A 12,601-nucleotide genomic window follows, 5' to 3' on the forward strand; every position below is an offset into this window, starting at 1 on the left:
TGTGGTAAGCCAGATTCCTAAATATTTGATCTTTTTTACAATTTGCAATTCCAAATTCTCTTCTAATTTCCTTTTCTGTTTTTCGGTTAGGTTTTTGACTAACATTTTGGTCTTTTCTCTATTAATTTTTAATCCTGCCACTATTCCATATTTTTCTATTTCTTTCATCAAAATCTTTCCTCTCTCTATTGGTTCCTCAATAAAAAAGACCAAGTCATCCGCAAATGCTTGTGTCTTATACTCTTCTGTCTTAACCAGTACCCCTTTTATCTACTTATTGGCTCTGATTTGCGTTAGCAGCACTTCTAAGGTCAGAATGAAAAGTAGAGGTGATATTGGGCATCCCTGTCTTACCCCTTTATTTATGTCAAAGCTTTTGGTATTATCTCCATTAATCATCATGCTGGCCTTTTGTGTTTTATATATCGCCCTAATCATATTCTCAAATTTCCCTCCAAATTTCATGTCCTCAATCTGTTGGAACATAAATTGCCAACTGAGACTGTCAAATGCTTTCTGCGCATCCCAAAAAAAATAATGCTGCCTTTTTTCCTGGATGTGCTTTGTAATACTCTAAGACATTTAACACCATTCTCGTATTATTTCTAATTTGTCTTGTAGGTAAAAAACCGTTTTGATCTGGGTGTATTATCTCCTATAATATTAGTTTCAATCTTTCTGCCATTATAGTAGTGAAAATTTTATAATCAGAATTTAGCAACGAGATTGGCCTATAAGTTTTGATCTGTTTGGGGTCTGTGCCTTCTTTTGGGATCAGGGATATGGTAGCTTCTATCCAGGAGTCTGGTATTTTACCTTTCTCCAACACATCATTATACACGTCCAACAGAGCTTGTTTGCCCCATGTAGCACACTTTGGAAAGTGCACAAGTGTGAACCAAACAAGTTAGCAGTCTTACACAGCCAGACTATTAGTATGTATAGTCTCCTGGCTAATATAACATCACCATACAATAAATAAATAAATAAATTTAAGCAAACTATAATACATGACCTTAGTGTGTACATAACTAATATTTCTACGTCTTCTTCAAGACAAATATTCATTTTTATAGCTGTGATTCACAATCTGTTGTTCAGGTTTCAAAGTTTGTCAATACACTCTATTACTAGAGACTTACATATACCCTCATGGTTTTCTTTTCCATGTTTTGGACAAAATGTGAAAAGTCCAAATGGAAATTTTAATAAATTTTAAAATGATACAAAGTGTTGCATTCCAAAGAATAATTGTCCTTCCATTTCTCCTTTCTTTTATGCCAATCCTACATTTTCCATTTGAGGAAAAACTGAATTTTCATAGAAACATGATCCATCTGGTAATCAGAGGAAANCAAAAGGAATAACAACTAGCACCCATTCAGAAAGTAATTTGAATAATATGGAATGACAAATGATGACAAATTCCTTGATTTTCCTTCCAGACATGGATGACTGTTTCGAATGTTCAGGAGACCATTATCCAAATAAAGAAAAGAAAGGATGTATCCTGAAACTGCTGGTATTCCTAACTTTTGAAGAAACCTTAGGAATGGGTTTAGCCTCAATTGCTCTTGGTTTCTTCTTCTTGACTTCTTGGGCACTTGGAACATTTATTAAACACAGGGATACTCCCATTGTCAAAGCCAACAATCGGTTTCTCACCTACACCCTTCTTGTCTCTCTTCTGCTCTGTTTTCTCTCTTCTTTGTTGTTCCTCAGCCAACCTGGCAAGTTGATCTGCTTTCTCCGACAACCAACTTTTGGCATCACTTTTTCAGTGGCCATTTCTAATGTTCTGGCCAAAACCATCACTGTTGTTGTTGCTTTCATGGCCACTAAACCAGGGTCTCAGATGAGGAAATGGGTGGGGAAAAGATTGGCCCTTTCTACTGTATTTTCCTGTTCTCTCTTCCAAGTATGTATATGTATCCTTTGGTTGTCAACATCTCCACCATTCCCTGAGATGGACATGTACTCAGAGCACCAAGAAATGATTTTACAGTGCAATGAGGGATCAGCTTTCTTTTTCTACTGTGTCTTGGGATACATGGGTCTCTTAGCCATTGCCAGCTTTATTGTGGCTTTTCTTGCCCGTAAATTACCTGACAGCTTTAATGAAGCCAAGTTCATCACCTTCAGCATGTTGGCCTTTTGCAGTGTGTGGACCTCCTTCTTTCCAGCCTATCTGAGCACAAAAGGCAAAGCCATGGTAGCTGTGGAGGTCTTCTCCATCTTGTCCTCCAGTGCTGCATTACTGGGATGCATATTTTTACCAAAGTGCTACATTATTGTTTTACGGCCTGAATTAAACTGCAGGGAGCAACTCATAAAGAGGAATTAACACATCATGTAATATTGCTGGCTTTGAGAAATTGCTGATAGAAAGAAAAGAGAAGGACTGTTTGCTGTCCATAAGAGACGTGTAGAAGTCATTATTTCTGACAACAGATGATTGATGGAAAATTATCCTGATCATTTCAATTTATTATGGTTGCTAATTGCAAAAGAAATGCTCTTGCTGCTGCATTTGCAATCATTCTCCAAGATTCTTCAACTGATCACCTTTTGTCTTTCAAGTTAGAAAGACAATGAGAATCCAGATGTCTTGTTAGGAGATTAGAGATATTGAATCAGATCATTTCCAATGTTTGTAGTTTATTTGTTTATTTATTTAGACAATTTATATAGCCCCCTACTCACAGTGACTCTAGGAAGCTTACATGCAATAAAATACAATATAGAAATAAAAATAAAACAATAACCCCCATGCCACTCACCTGGTGACCACACACAGTGGGCTCCATTCCACTCTAAGTTCCCCAGGCCCACTGACAAAACCAAGTCTTCAGAAGCTTACAAAAGAGTGTCAAGTTTCTGAAGGGATGATATTCTAAAGGGAGGGAGTCAACACAGAAAAGTCCTTCTGGGTCCCACCAGATGTACCTCCTTATATGATAGGACCTTGCCATAGTTATGGTTTTTATGTTTTCAATTCATAAATGAATCCATAAATATAGTAAAAGGGGAATTCAATTTATGAACATATATTTAACACAGTATCAGAGGATATCTGTTTTGGATTGGTCTGGGGTCTTTGAAATGTGAATATTATAGAGTTTCTGAAATATAAATGCATTTTTTTAAAAAAATCAAGCTCACTCTCTATTCATCAATATTTCCACTATAACTTATTTTTTAATAATACAAAAAGAATTAGTGAAAGGAAATTAAATGTATTCTTACTTCCATCTCATCCTTTACAAGAAGTTTATGCTGGCCAATTACCATCATAAAGAGTGGTTTGATTTGATCTTTTCCAGTTTTAGCTTTATCATTTTTGTGTCAAGGTTTCGACTGATGATCCCAACGAAATAAGCACAGCTGAGACTTTCCAATCTCTAATACAAAACTTTATTGAGCACACCATTTCAGCACAGATGAATAGAAAACCAGCTCTGGTTACTTGGTGTCAAAATAAGTACATTAAAATATAGAATCTCCCTCCCCCCTATTAGGTCACATTATCCAACAAAGTGTCAGACAATTGTTATGAGAGAGTGTTTCAGTTCTCAGTAAACAGTTCTTGGACAACCTTGGTTCTCACGGCTTGGCAGTCCAATGTCTGAAACCTGGATTTCATTTTTCCCTCCCCCCCCCCCCAAGTCTGTTGGCAAGCTAAAAAGCAGTAATGGATACAGTAGCATAAGCATTCTTCGCAGCTTGACATTTTGATTCTTTTAAATAATTATTATAGAATGATTTTAACTAATGATTGTCTTACTTGTATACTGGATTTTTGCACGCTGTTCAGAGTCACTTGCCACAAGATGCACAGCCACATGAAGTTGCTAAATTAATAAATTAGTTATTAAAAGATATTAGATGGTCTTTGGAAACTGCATAAATAGAAATCTGGCAATATCCATTAGAAATGGAGATATGACTAAATATAGTTTTATAAAACCTGATTAACATGCAGCAACCATCCTTAGAATTAATAAACAAGATCCTGATGTTTATGTAGATTTTGCTTCTCAGGATCAACAACTAACAATAAATGTCTAAGGAGATTATTAATCATCCAAGTCATGGTTGTCCCAAAGGTGATTTTTCAAAAGGCAACTGGACTATCTTCGTTTTTCCTTGAAGATGTTTCACTTCTCATCCAAGAAGCTTCTTCAGTTTTGACTCTGACCAAGAACTGAAGAAGCTTCTTGGATGAGAAGTGAAATGTCTTAAAGCAAAAACAAAGAAAGTCCTGCTGCCTTTTGAAAAATCACCTTTGGGACAACCAACAACAAAAGAACCAGCACTCAGGATTTATGCTGTAAGGTAAGGTAGCAATGAAAGTTTCAGAGAAGACATTCAAGTGTCCTCGTGTGACAATGTACATAAAGATAAAGATTCCCTGGAGGAACACACAACCTAGTGAAACACAGTTAGGGAAATTCTGACAGTTACACCCAGCAACCACAATTTTTCTTTTCTTTGAGTATCAGTTCAATATTTCCTACTCTGGTTTGTGGCTTTGGAGTTCCCTGCTCAAAAAAGATTCCTGCACTCATTCAAAAGTGAGATATTTGATCTGAGAGCCAATTGGGTATGTCTAGTCTAATGAAGAGAAGGACGAGGGGTGACATGATAGCAGTGTTCCAATATCTCAGGGGTTGCCACAAAGAAGAGGGAGTCAAGCTACTCTCCAAAGCACCTGAAGGCAGGACAAGAAGCAACGGATGGAAACTAATCAAGGAGAGAAGCAACCTAGAACTAAGGAGAAATTTTTGGACAGGTAGAACAATTAATCAGTGGAACACCCTGTCTCCAGAAGCTGTGAATGCTCCAACACTGGAAGTTTTTAAGAAGAGACTGGACAGGCATTTGTCTGAAATGGTATAGGATTTCCTGCCTGAGCAGGGGTTGGATTAGATAACCTCCAAGGTCCCGTCCAACTATTATTATCATCATCATCATTATTATTATTATTATTATTATTATTATTATTATTATTATTATTATTATTATTATTATTGTTGTTGTTGTTGTTGTTGTTGTTGTTGTTGTTGTTGTTGTTGTTATTATTATATTGTTTTGTTATTGTTGTTGTTATCGTTGTCATTGTTTCAGATTTGACAGTCAGTTTGGTCTAGTGATTTAGGCACCAGGTTAGGTTAGAAAGTGGGAGGCCACCTTAGCCATGAAAAACAACTGGGTAACTTTGAGCAAGTCATTCTCTCTCAGCCCAACCCACTTTCTTACTGTGTGAGGAAAACAGGAATAACAGAATAACAGTGTTGGAAGAGACTTGGAGGTCTTCTAATCCCACCCCCTGCTCAAGCAGGAGACCCTATTCCATTTCAGACAAATGGTTGTCCAATCTCTTCTTAAAAACTTCCAGTGTTGGATCACCCACAACTTCTAGAGGGAAGTTGTTCCACTGATTAATTATTCTCACTATCAGGTAATTTCTCCTTAGTTCTAAGTTGGTTCTCTCCTTGATTATTTTCCACCCATTGCTTCTTGTCCTGCCTTCAGGTGCTTTGTGGCTGCCCTTCAAATATTGGAAGATTGCCATCATATCTATCATATGCTATCATATGCGATCATATCATATATATCATATCATATCTACCATATGCTATCATAGGAGGAGGAAGAGGTGTTAGATATCCTCTCTCCTTAATTGTTAAAATAATACAAGTCAGGACACAAATAAAATAAGTAAATAACTAAAGATTTAATGGAGTAGATTATTAAACTCAAGGCAATGGCTAATGCAACTTTCCAAATATCAGTATCAATGTTATTATCGTTTCATTCTTCAATATTCTTTGACTAATATGTGGATAAAACCTCCAAAGAAATTATTAGCTTATTTGTCAGTCCTTAATATATGTAAAAATGTTTCCTCTTCTCCATTAAATTCATTTTATATGGGAAATGGGAACCCTGCTCCATTGTAAGAAGTGAACATGAACTTTAACACTTAAGACTATTTTTAATTGCCAATGTCTCTTAGATTACTTTTATTAGCGTTTGATCACTTTTAAAAAAAATTGAACTATCAGTTGAACCACTTATTCCCTCACCAAAAACAAAATAATTATCTCTTACAGGAATTACCATATTTTTTTTAGCCAGTCCAAAACATCAAGGGCTTTGCATAAAGATAATTTAAATTCAGCAACAATTGAAGTATCAATTTGGATATAAAGTAATTATTGAACTACAGGGAGATTGGCACAAAGGGATAATCATGGCTCTGTCAGATTCATTGCTACAAGTTTCCTCCCACCTTTCTTCTTTTCCAGAACATCTGTTCAATCCAAGTAATAGTCAATATACACATTTGCACTCACATGGACCTTCAAATATAAAATGATGGAAATTCTGATTAAATGCATTGTCAGGTATAAACCTTGGATTAATCATTGAATGAACCACTGAAATATCTACTTCCTTATGGACAGAAGACACATATATTTTCACTATGACAACTACATTAAGATGTTGTTCCTTTTGATGCTCTTTGTGCAAAACATAGTTATTCTGAGCTGCCCTATGAGTGATGCTTTCCCTATTCCCCATGAGTGGTACCAGCCTGGTGGCCTCATTGTTGGTGGGATGGTGTCTCAGATAATTTACCACTTTTTTGAAATTGAATTTAAGGAACATCCTTCTCTAAAACCTTATGATTTACCACTGTAAGGATTTTTTTTTCTTCCCAATCATTTTTCTAATGTTAGGCAGATCTCCCGAAATTGCTTACATGGCTAATAGCTATTTGAGAACAAATTCAAGGTTTTGTATATAAACTAACTCTTGCTTCCTTATCTTTCAAACTTATCTGATTGTGGGAAAAAGAAATCATTTTCTTTTCATTGCATTAAAGTCTTACTCATGAAATGTATGAAACTATAGTGCAAGAGTACATTTAGTGAGCGTAAGATAATTAAAATTATATCACCTGCACAGTCACTCCTCACAAAACTTACATACATTAAATGAGTGCTACTTGATGGTTGTATTCTATTTTGTGCCAAACTGATGGAAATAAATGTGATAGTTTGAAAAAAAAATCACGACTTTGTTGTATATGTATCTGTTGCCAATCATGGAAACACTGTATATAGTTGAAAACTATGCAAATTATTGAGTGTTTTACAAAGATTCTCATCTTACTTACAATAGAAATAGAAATGGTTGTTACTTGTATATCAATGCTTTCACCATAAAAGAATTGTCAACTTATTTTTTTTCAATGGGGGTGTTTAAACTATTTGCAGTGTAATAACTAAGTTCTACCAGCACATTCTTGCCTTGGCCTTTGCTGTGAAGGAGATCAATGAGGACTCCCAGATCTTACCTAACGTCACTCTTGGGTTCCACATCTATGACAGTTACCACAATCCAAGGATGACCTATCGCACTACTCTGGACCTGCTTTTCAAATCCCAGGATTTTGTCCCTAACTACAAATGCGATAGCCAGAAGAATCTCATAGCCATCATTGGAGGATTAGGTTCGGATACATCATCTTATATGGCAGAAAGTGTAAATGTCTACAAAATTCCACAGGTAGTTTGGGATGGAGTGAGAGAGAAAATTCTTTTGTAATTAATAGTAGATACTTGTTGTTTTCCACACCTCTCTACAAGATTTCAGTTAAATTCACTTTCCTTTCTGCTGTTTTTTCCACAACTCTGGAGGCTGGCTCAAGGTAAACAAATCAACATATTGTATTGCAATCATATATGTGTTTTGATTGCCACGTAGCAACAGGTCATACTTCTTCATGCTACGATTTGGTTGATGTGTGATAAAAGTAGTTTAGTGTAAAACTCAATTGTTTTTCCTAGCATTTGCTGGGATAGGTGCTGTAGGGTTATTTAGTATTTTGCCATGCCTTTCTGCAAGACTTCATTTTTGCTCTCTTTGGTCTCCCTTCTGCAATTGTTCCCACAACTCAATAGGTTGGCTCAAAATGATCAATCAAGAAAATCAAAATCTTTTATTACAATCATTGATTAGAAAATTAAAATTTAAATCACAAATTACAGTATAAAATTTATCTTACTTGAGAGGGTCATCTGATATTCTGGTTTGACCACTATATGGTGAAATCTGGAGCTATGTCAAGAGGACAATAGAAAAAGCTGGCTAGCACACAGAGCATAGAACATTGGATAATTGAGTTAGTAGGGACCTTGGAGGTCTTCTAATCCAACCCCCTCTTTCAGCAAAATACCCTATACTATTTCAGATAAATGATTGCCTGGTCTCTTTTTAAAAGCCTCCAGTGATGGAGCACCCACAACTTCTGAAGGCAAGTTGTTTCATTGGTTGATTATTTCCCTGTTAGGAAATTTCTCCTTAGTTCTAGGTTGCTTCTCTCTTTGGTTAGTTTCCATCCATTGTTTCTCGTCTTGCCTTTTGGTGCTTTGGAAAATAGTTTACCTCCTCGTCTTTGTAGGAGCAGCTCAAATATTGGAACACTGCTGTGATGTCTCATGGTTTAGGGAGAATCTCCTTTCAGCCACTTCTTGCCCATCCCCAACTCATGGCTACACAGCATTTTCACTGCTGCCCTCAACTCAGTTCCAGATTCCACCAAGCCACCAAACAATGGGTGACAACTCCCCTTGCTATGTCTAGGTTGGGGTCGGATAATAACTGAATTTAAAACTCAACTGATTTGCCTGGAAATTGTTGAAGGATTGGGACTATGTGTACTTTTGGAGATCTCCATAATAATTGTAGTAAATGAAGACATGATTAACTATTCCTACAGAATCTCATGGTCACAGTCTTTCATTTATAAGTTCTATCTGCTACAAATAAGGGAAGAAGATAATCCAGTAAGTCTAGCCCTTACGAAACCTTTCTGTAGGCTCAGAGAGCTCATAAGCTCAAATAGTTAGCAAGTTTCCAGGTGTTCTAAGGGGACGAACATACTGGAACTCTATATTAGGAAACTGAGTATGGTTGTAATCTAGTTATACTGTATTTCAGATGAGAAAATATTTCATCATGGGGTTTTAGTTGCTTCTCTTGTTCATCAGAATTGTCATAATCTACCTAGAGTTGGAGAAATGTTCAATGTAGAGAGACCTTCATTAAGTTTCTAAATAGCAGTCAAATATTCATGATTTTCATGAATAATGAATTTCTCTTTTTTTGTTTGTCCAGTTGACTTATGGTTCCTTTGCCCAAGAAGATTTTCAGATTACTAAGTTATCTCCACTTTATTGCATGGTCTCAGTGAGAAAATATTTCATCTTGGGGGGTTTTATTGCTGTAATGTTCATCAAAACCATAATATACCTAGAGTTTGAGAACTTTTCAATTGTTCAGTTTCCATTCAGGAGTCATTTTTCCATCTTTTTCCACTGGTTATCATAAATAATAATTTTCCTTTCCTTTCCTTTCCTTTCCTTTCCTTTCCTTTCCTTTCCTTTCCTTTCCTTTCCTTCCCTTTCCTCTGTCTGTCTTCCTTCCTTCCTTCCTTCCTTCCTTCCTTCCTTCCTTCCTTCCTTCCTTCCTTCCTTCCTTCCTTCCTTCCTTTCATTCTTTTCCTGTAGTTGGCCTATGGCTCTTTTGCCCAGGAAGAATTTCAGAGTAACAAATTATCTTCACTTTATTGCATGGTGCCAAATGAGGACAATCAGTACATGGGACTTATACAACTTCTTCTCCATTTTGGATGGACATGGATTGGAGTCTTTGCTTTTGAAAATAAGGGAGAACGTTTTTTGCAGAAACTGCAGCCATTGATTTCACAGAATGGGATCTGTTTAGCTTTCACACAAAAAATTCCACAACATATCCAGTTAGAAGACTTGTCCGAATTGTCTAATTCAGTCTCAATTATTTCTGATAAACTGGTAGATCAGAAAGCAAATGTTTTTCTTGTCTACGGAGAATCGTTCACAATAGTGTGGCTCAGAACTGTCATGTTTCTACGTGATCCTGAAAATAAAGACAGATCATTATTCAGAAAGGTTTGGATCCTGATGAATCCAATTGATTTCATACTGACAGGAACTCACAGGGACTGGGATCTCCAGTTGTTCCATGGGGCTCTTTCCTTTACAGTGCATGCAAGAGAAGTTCAAGGCTTCAAAGAATTTCTTCAAGTCATCAAACCTTCAATCCACAAAGATGGATTTCTTCAAGAGGTTTGGCAACAGTTGTTTGACTGTATATTTTCAAAGGCAGATTTACCTTCATTGATCAGTGAAACATGTAGTGGGGAAGAGAATCTGGAGAATTTGCCTGCACCTCTGTTTGAATTCCAGATGACTGGCCAAAGCTACAGTATCTACAATGCTGTTTATGCAGTGGCACATTCTTTGCATGAGGCAATAAGATCAAAATCCCAACCAAGAGAGATTCAAAGGGTTGAATTTCCAAATCTGCAGCCTTGGCAGGTAATCTTTCCATACTACACCTATCTTGCATTTCAATTATCATCCACAATCGTCCACCATCTAATATAGCTTTTTTATCCTGGTCTGTGGCCATAAATCAATAGAGAGACTGAGGCAACAAAGCTACTAGTGTCTCTCTTTTTAATAAGTTTATTGTTTTATCATAGAGAATAAAATACATGATAGAACCATTAAGGGAATTGTTTAATAGTATTTTGTTGGGTGAAGCGGTACCTCCTTCCTGGAGAACTGCTTTTATATCTTTAATACCAAAGGAGGGTCAGGATTTGACTCAACCCAAGAATTATAGACCTATATCTTTATTGAATACAGATTATAAGATTTTTTCAAAAGTACTGGCAAATAGACTAATGCAAGTGTTGAACCAATTGATTCATGGTGATCAATCTGGATTTATAACTGGAAGATATATGAAATATAATGTAAGACAAATTATTAATTTAATTGAATATTTGGATAAGAATAATCAAATTCCTGCTGCTTTTATTTTTTTAGATGCTGAAAAAGCATTTGATCAATTAGATTGGGGGTTTTTTGTTTCAAGTTTATTTATTTATTTTATTTATTTATTTATTGAATTTATATCCTGCCCTTCTCCATGCGGACTCAGGGCGGCTGACAATCAATTAAAAATACACCAATAACAATTACAAAATTAAAATTAGTTAAAAAGAAATATTTAAATGTTGTCTAATTAAAATATGATTAAAACCCCTCTAAAAATTGCCCTAGGCCAGTCCCGCTTATTGGAATAGCCATGTCTTGAGGGCGCGGCGGAAGGAAGGGAGATCAGGGATCACCCTGATCTCTGGGGGCAGCTCATTCCAGAGGGTGGGAGCTCCCACAGAGAAGGCCCTCCCCCTTGGGGTCGCCAGCCGGCACTGTCTGGCCGACGGCACCCTGAGGAGACCCACCCTGTGGGAGCGTACTGACCGATGGGAGGTAATCTGTGGCAGAAGGCGGTCTCGAAGGTATCCCGGTCCGCTGCCATGGATAGAATGAATTTTGGGGGGAAATTCTTGTCCGCCCTTAAGGCTATTTATCAACAGCAATCAGCACAGATTATAGTTAATGGGGGGGGGGTAACAGAAGCATTTAAAATTGAAAAAGGAACTAGACAATGATGTCCATTATCTCCATTGTTATTTGTGTTAACAATGGAGATTTTGTTAATTAAAATTCGAGAGTCTTCTATAATAAAAGGAATTAAGGTTAATAAGATTGAGTATAGATTAAGAGCTTTTGCAGATGACCTAGTGTTAACATTAACTCAGCCAATAGATTCGGTAATTGACTTGGTTGAAATTATTGTACAATATGGGAAAGTTTCTGGTTTTAAGATTAATTGTAATAAGACTAAAATATTATCGAAAAATATGTCTTTGAATGATAAAGATATGTTAGTTACGCTTACAGGTTTTGAAATGGTTAAAAAGGTAAAATATTTGGGAGTTTATATTACAGCCACTAATGCTAAATTGTATAAGAATAATTATGAATCTTTACGGCTTAAGGTGCAAAAGGATTTAAATGATTGGAAAAAATTGCAATTATCTTTATTGGGGAGAATCTCAGCAGTAAAAATGAATATTCTCCCAAAGTTTCTTTTCTTGTTTCAAATGATCCCTATTTTTAAAAAGATGCTAATTTGGAGGATTGGCAGAAGGGTATTAATAAGTTCATTTGGGCGGGCAAGAAGCCAAGAGTTAAGTTTAAGATTATGCAAGATATAAGGGAACGAGGAGGACTTAAAGCCCATAATTTAAAATTGTATTATGATGCGGTGGTTTTGACATGGATCAGTGATTGGTTAAATTTAACAAATAAGAATATACTTTCTCTTGAAGGATGGGATTTGTTATTTGGTTGGCAGGCATATTTAATTTATGATAAAAAGGTAGATACAAATTTTAAGGCCCATATTTTAAGGAGTGCTCTATTGAGAGTCTGGAAGAAATATTATTATAAATTAAATTATAAAATTCCTATTTGGGCAACTCCAGGACAGGTAATAGAGGGGATATCTAGGGGAGTTAACTTGGATAAAGTTTCTTACAAGGAATTACTTTGTCCGGTAGGACAAGACTGGCAACTTAAATCTTTAGTAGATTTGAAACAAGAAAATATTGAATATTCTTGGTTTTATTATA

The 12,601-nt window shown here is 36.1% G+C and overlaps 1 protein-coding gene across 1 annotated transcript in view; it reads left to right on the plus strand.

Moving 5' to 3' along the window:
• LOC107299161 (vomeronasal type-2 receptor 26-like) overlaps positions 1-12,601 on the plus strand; it is a 23,160-nt gene that overhangs the window by 5,409 nt on the left and 5,150 nt on the right. The window contains exons 2-5 of the mRNA XM_015828528.1: positions 6,545-6,704; positions 7,287-7,578; positions 9,190-9,261; positions 9,606-10,430. Coding sequence (XP_015684014.1) covers positions 6,545-6,704; positions 7,287-7,578; positions 9,190-9,261; positions 9,606-10,430 — 1,349 coding nt within the window. The remainder of the gene's footprint in view (positions 1-6,544; positions 6,705-7,286; positions 7,579-9,189; positions 9,262-9,605; positions 10,431-12,601) is intronic.

This window comes from Protobothrops mucrosquamatus, unplaced genomic scaffold, assembly GCF_001527695.2.
Source record: "Protobothrops mucrosquamatus isolate PMUCROS unplaced genomic scaffold, P.Mucros_1.0 scaffold4628, whole genome shotgun sequence".
Taxonomy (NCBI): Eukaryota; Metazoa; Chordata; class Lepidosauria; order Squamata; family Viperidae; genus Protobothrops; species Protobothrops mucrosquamatus.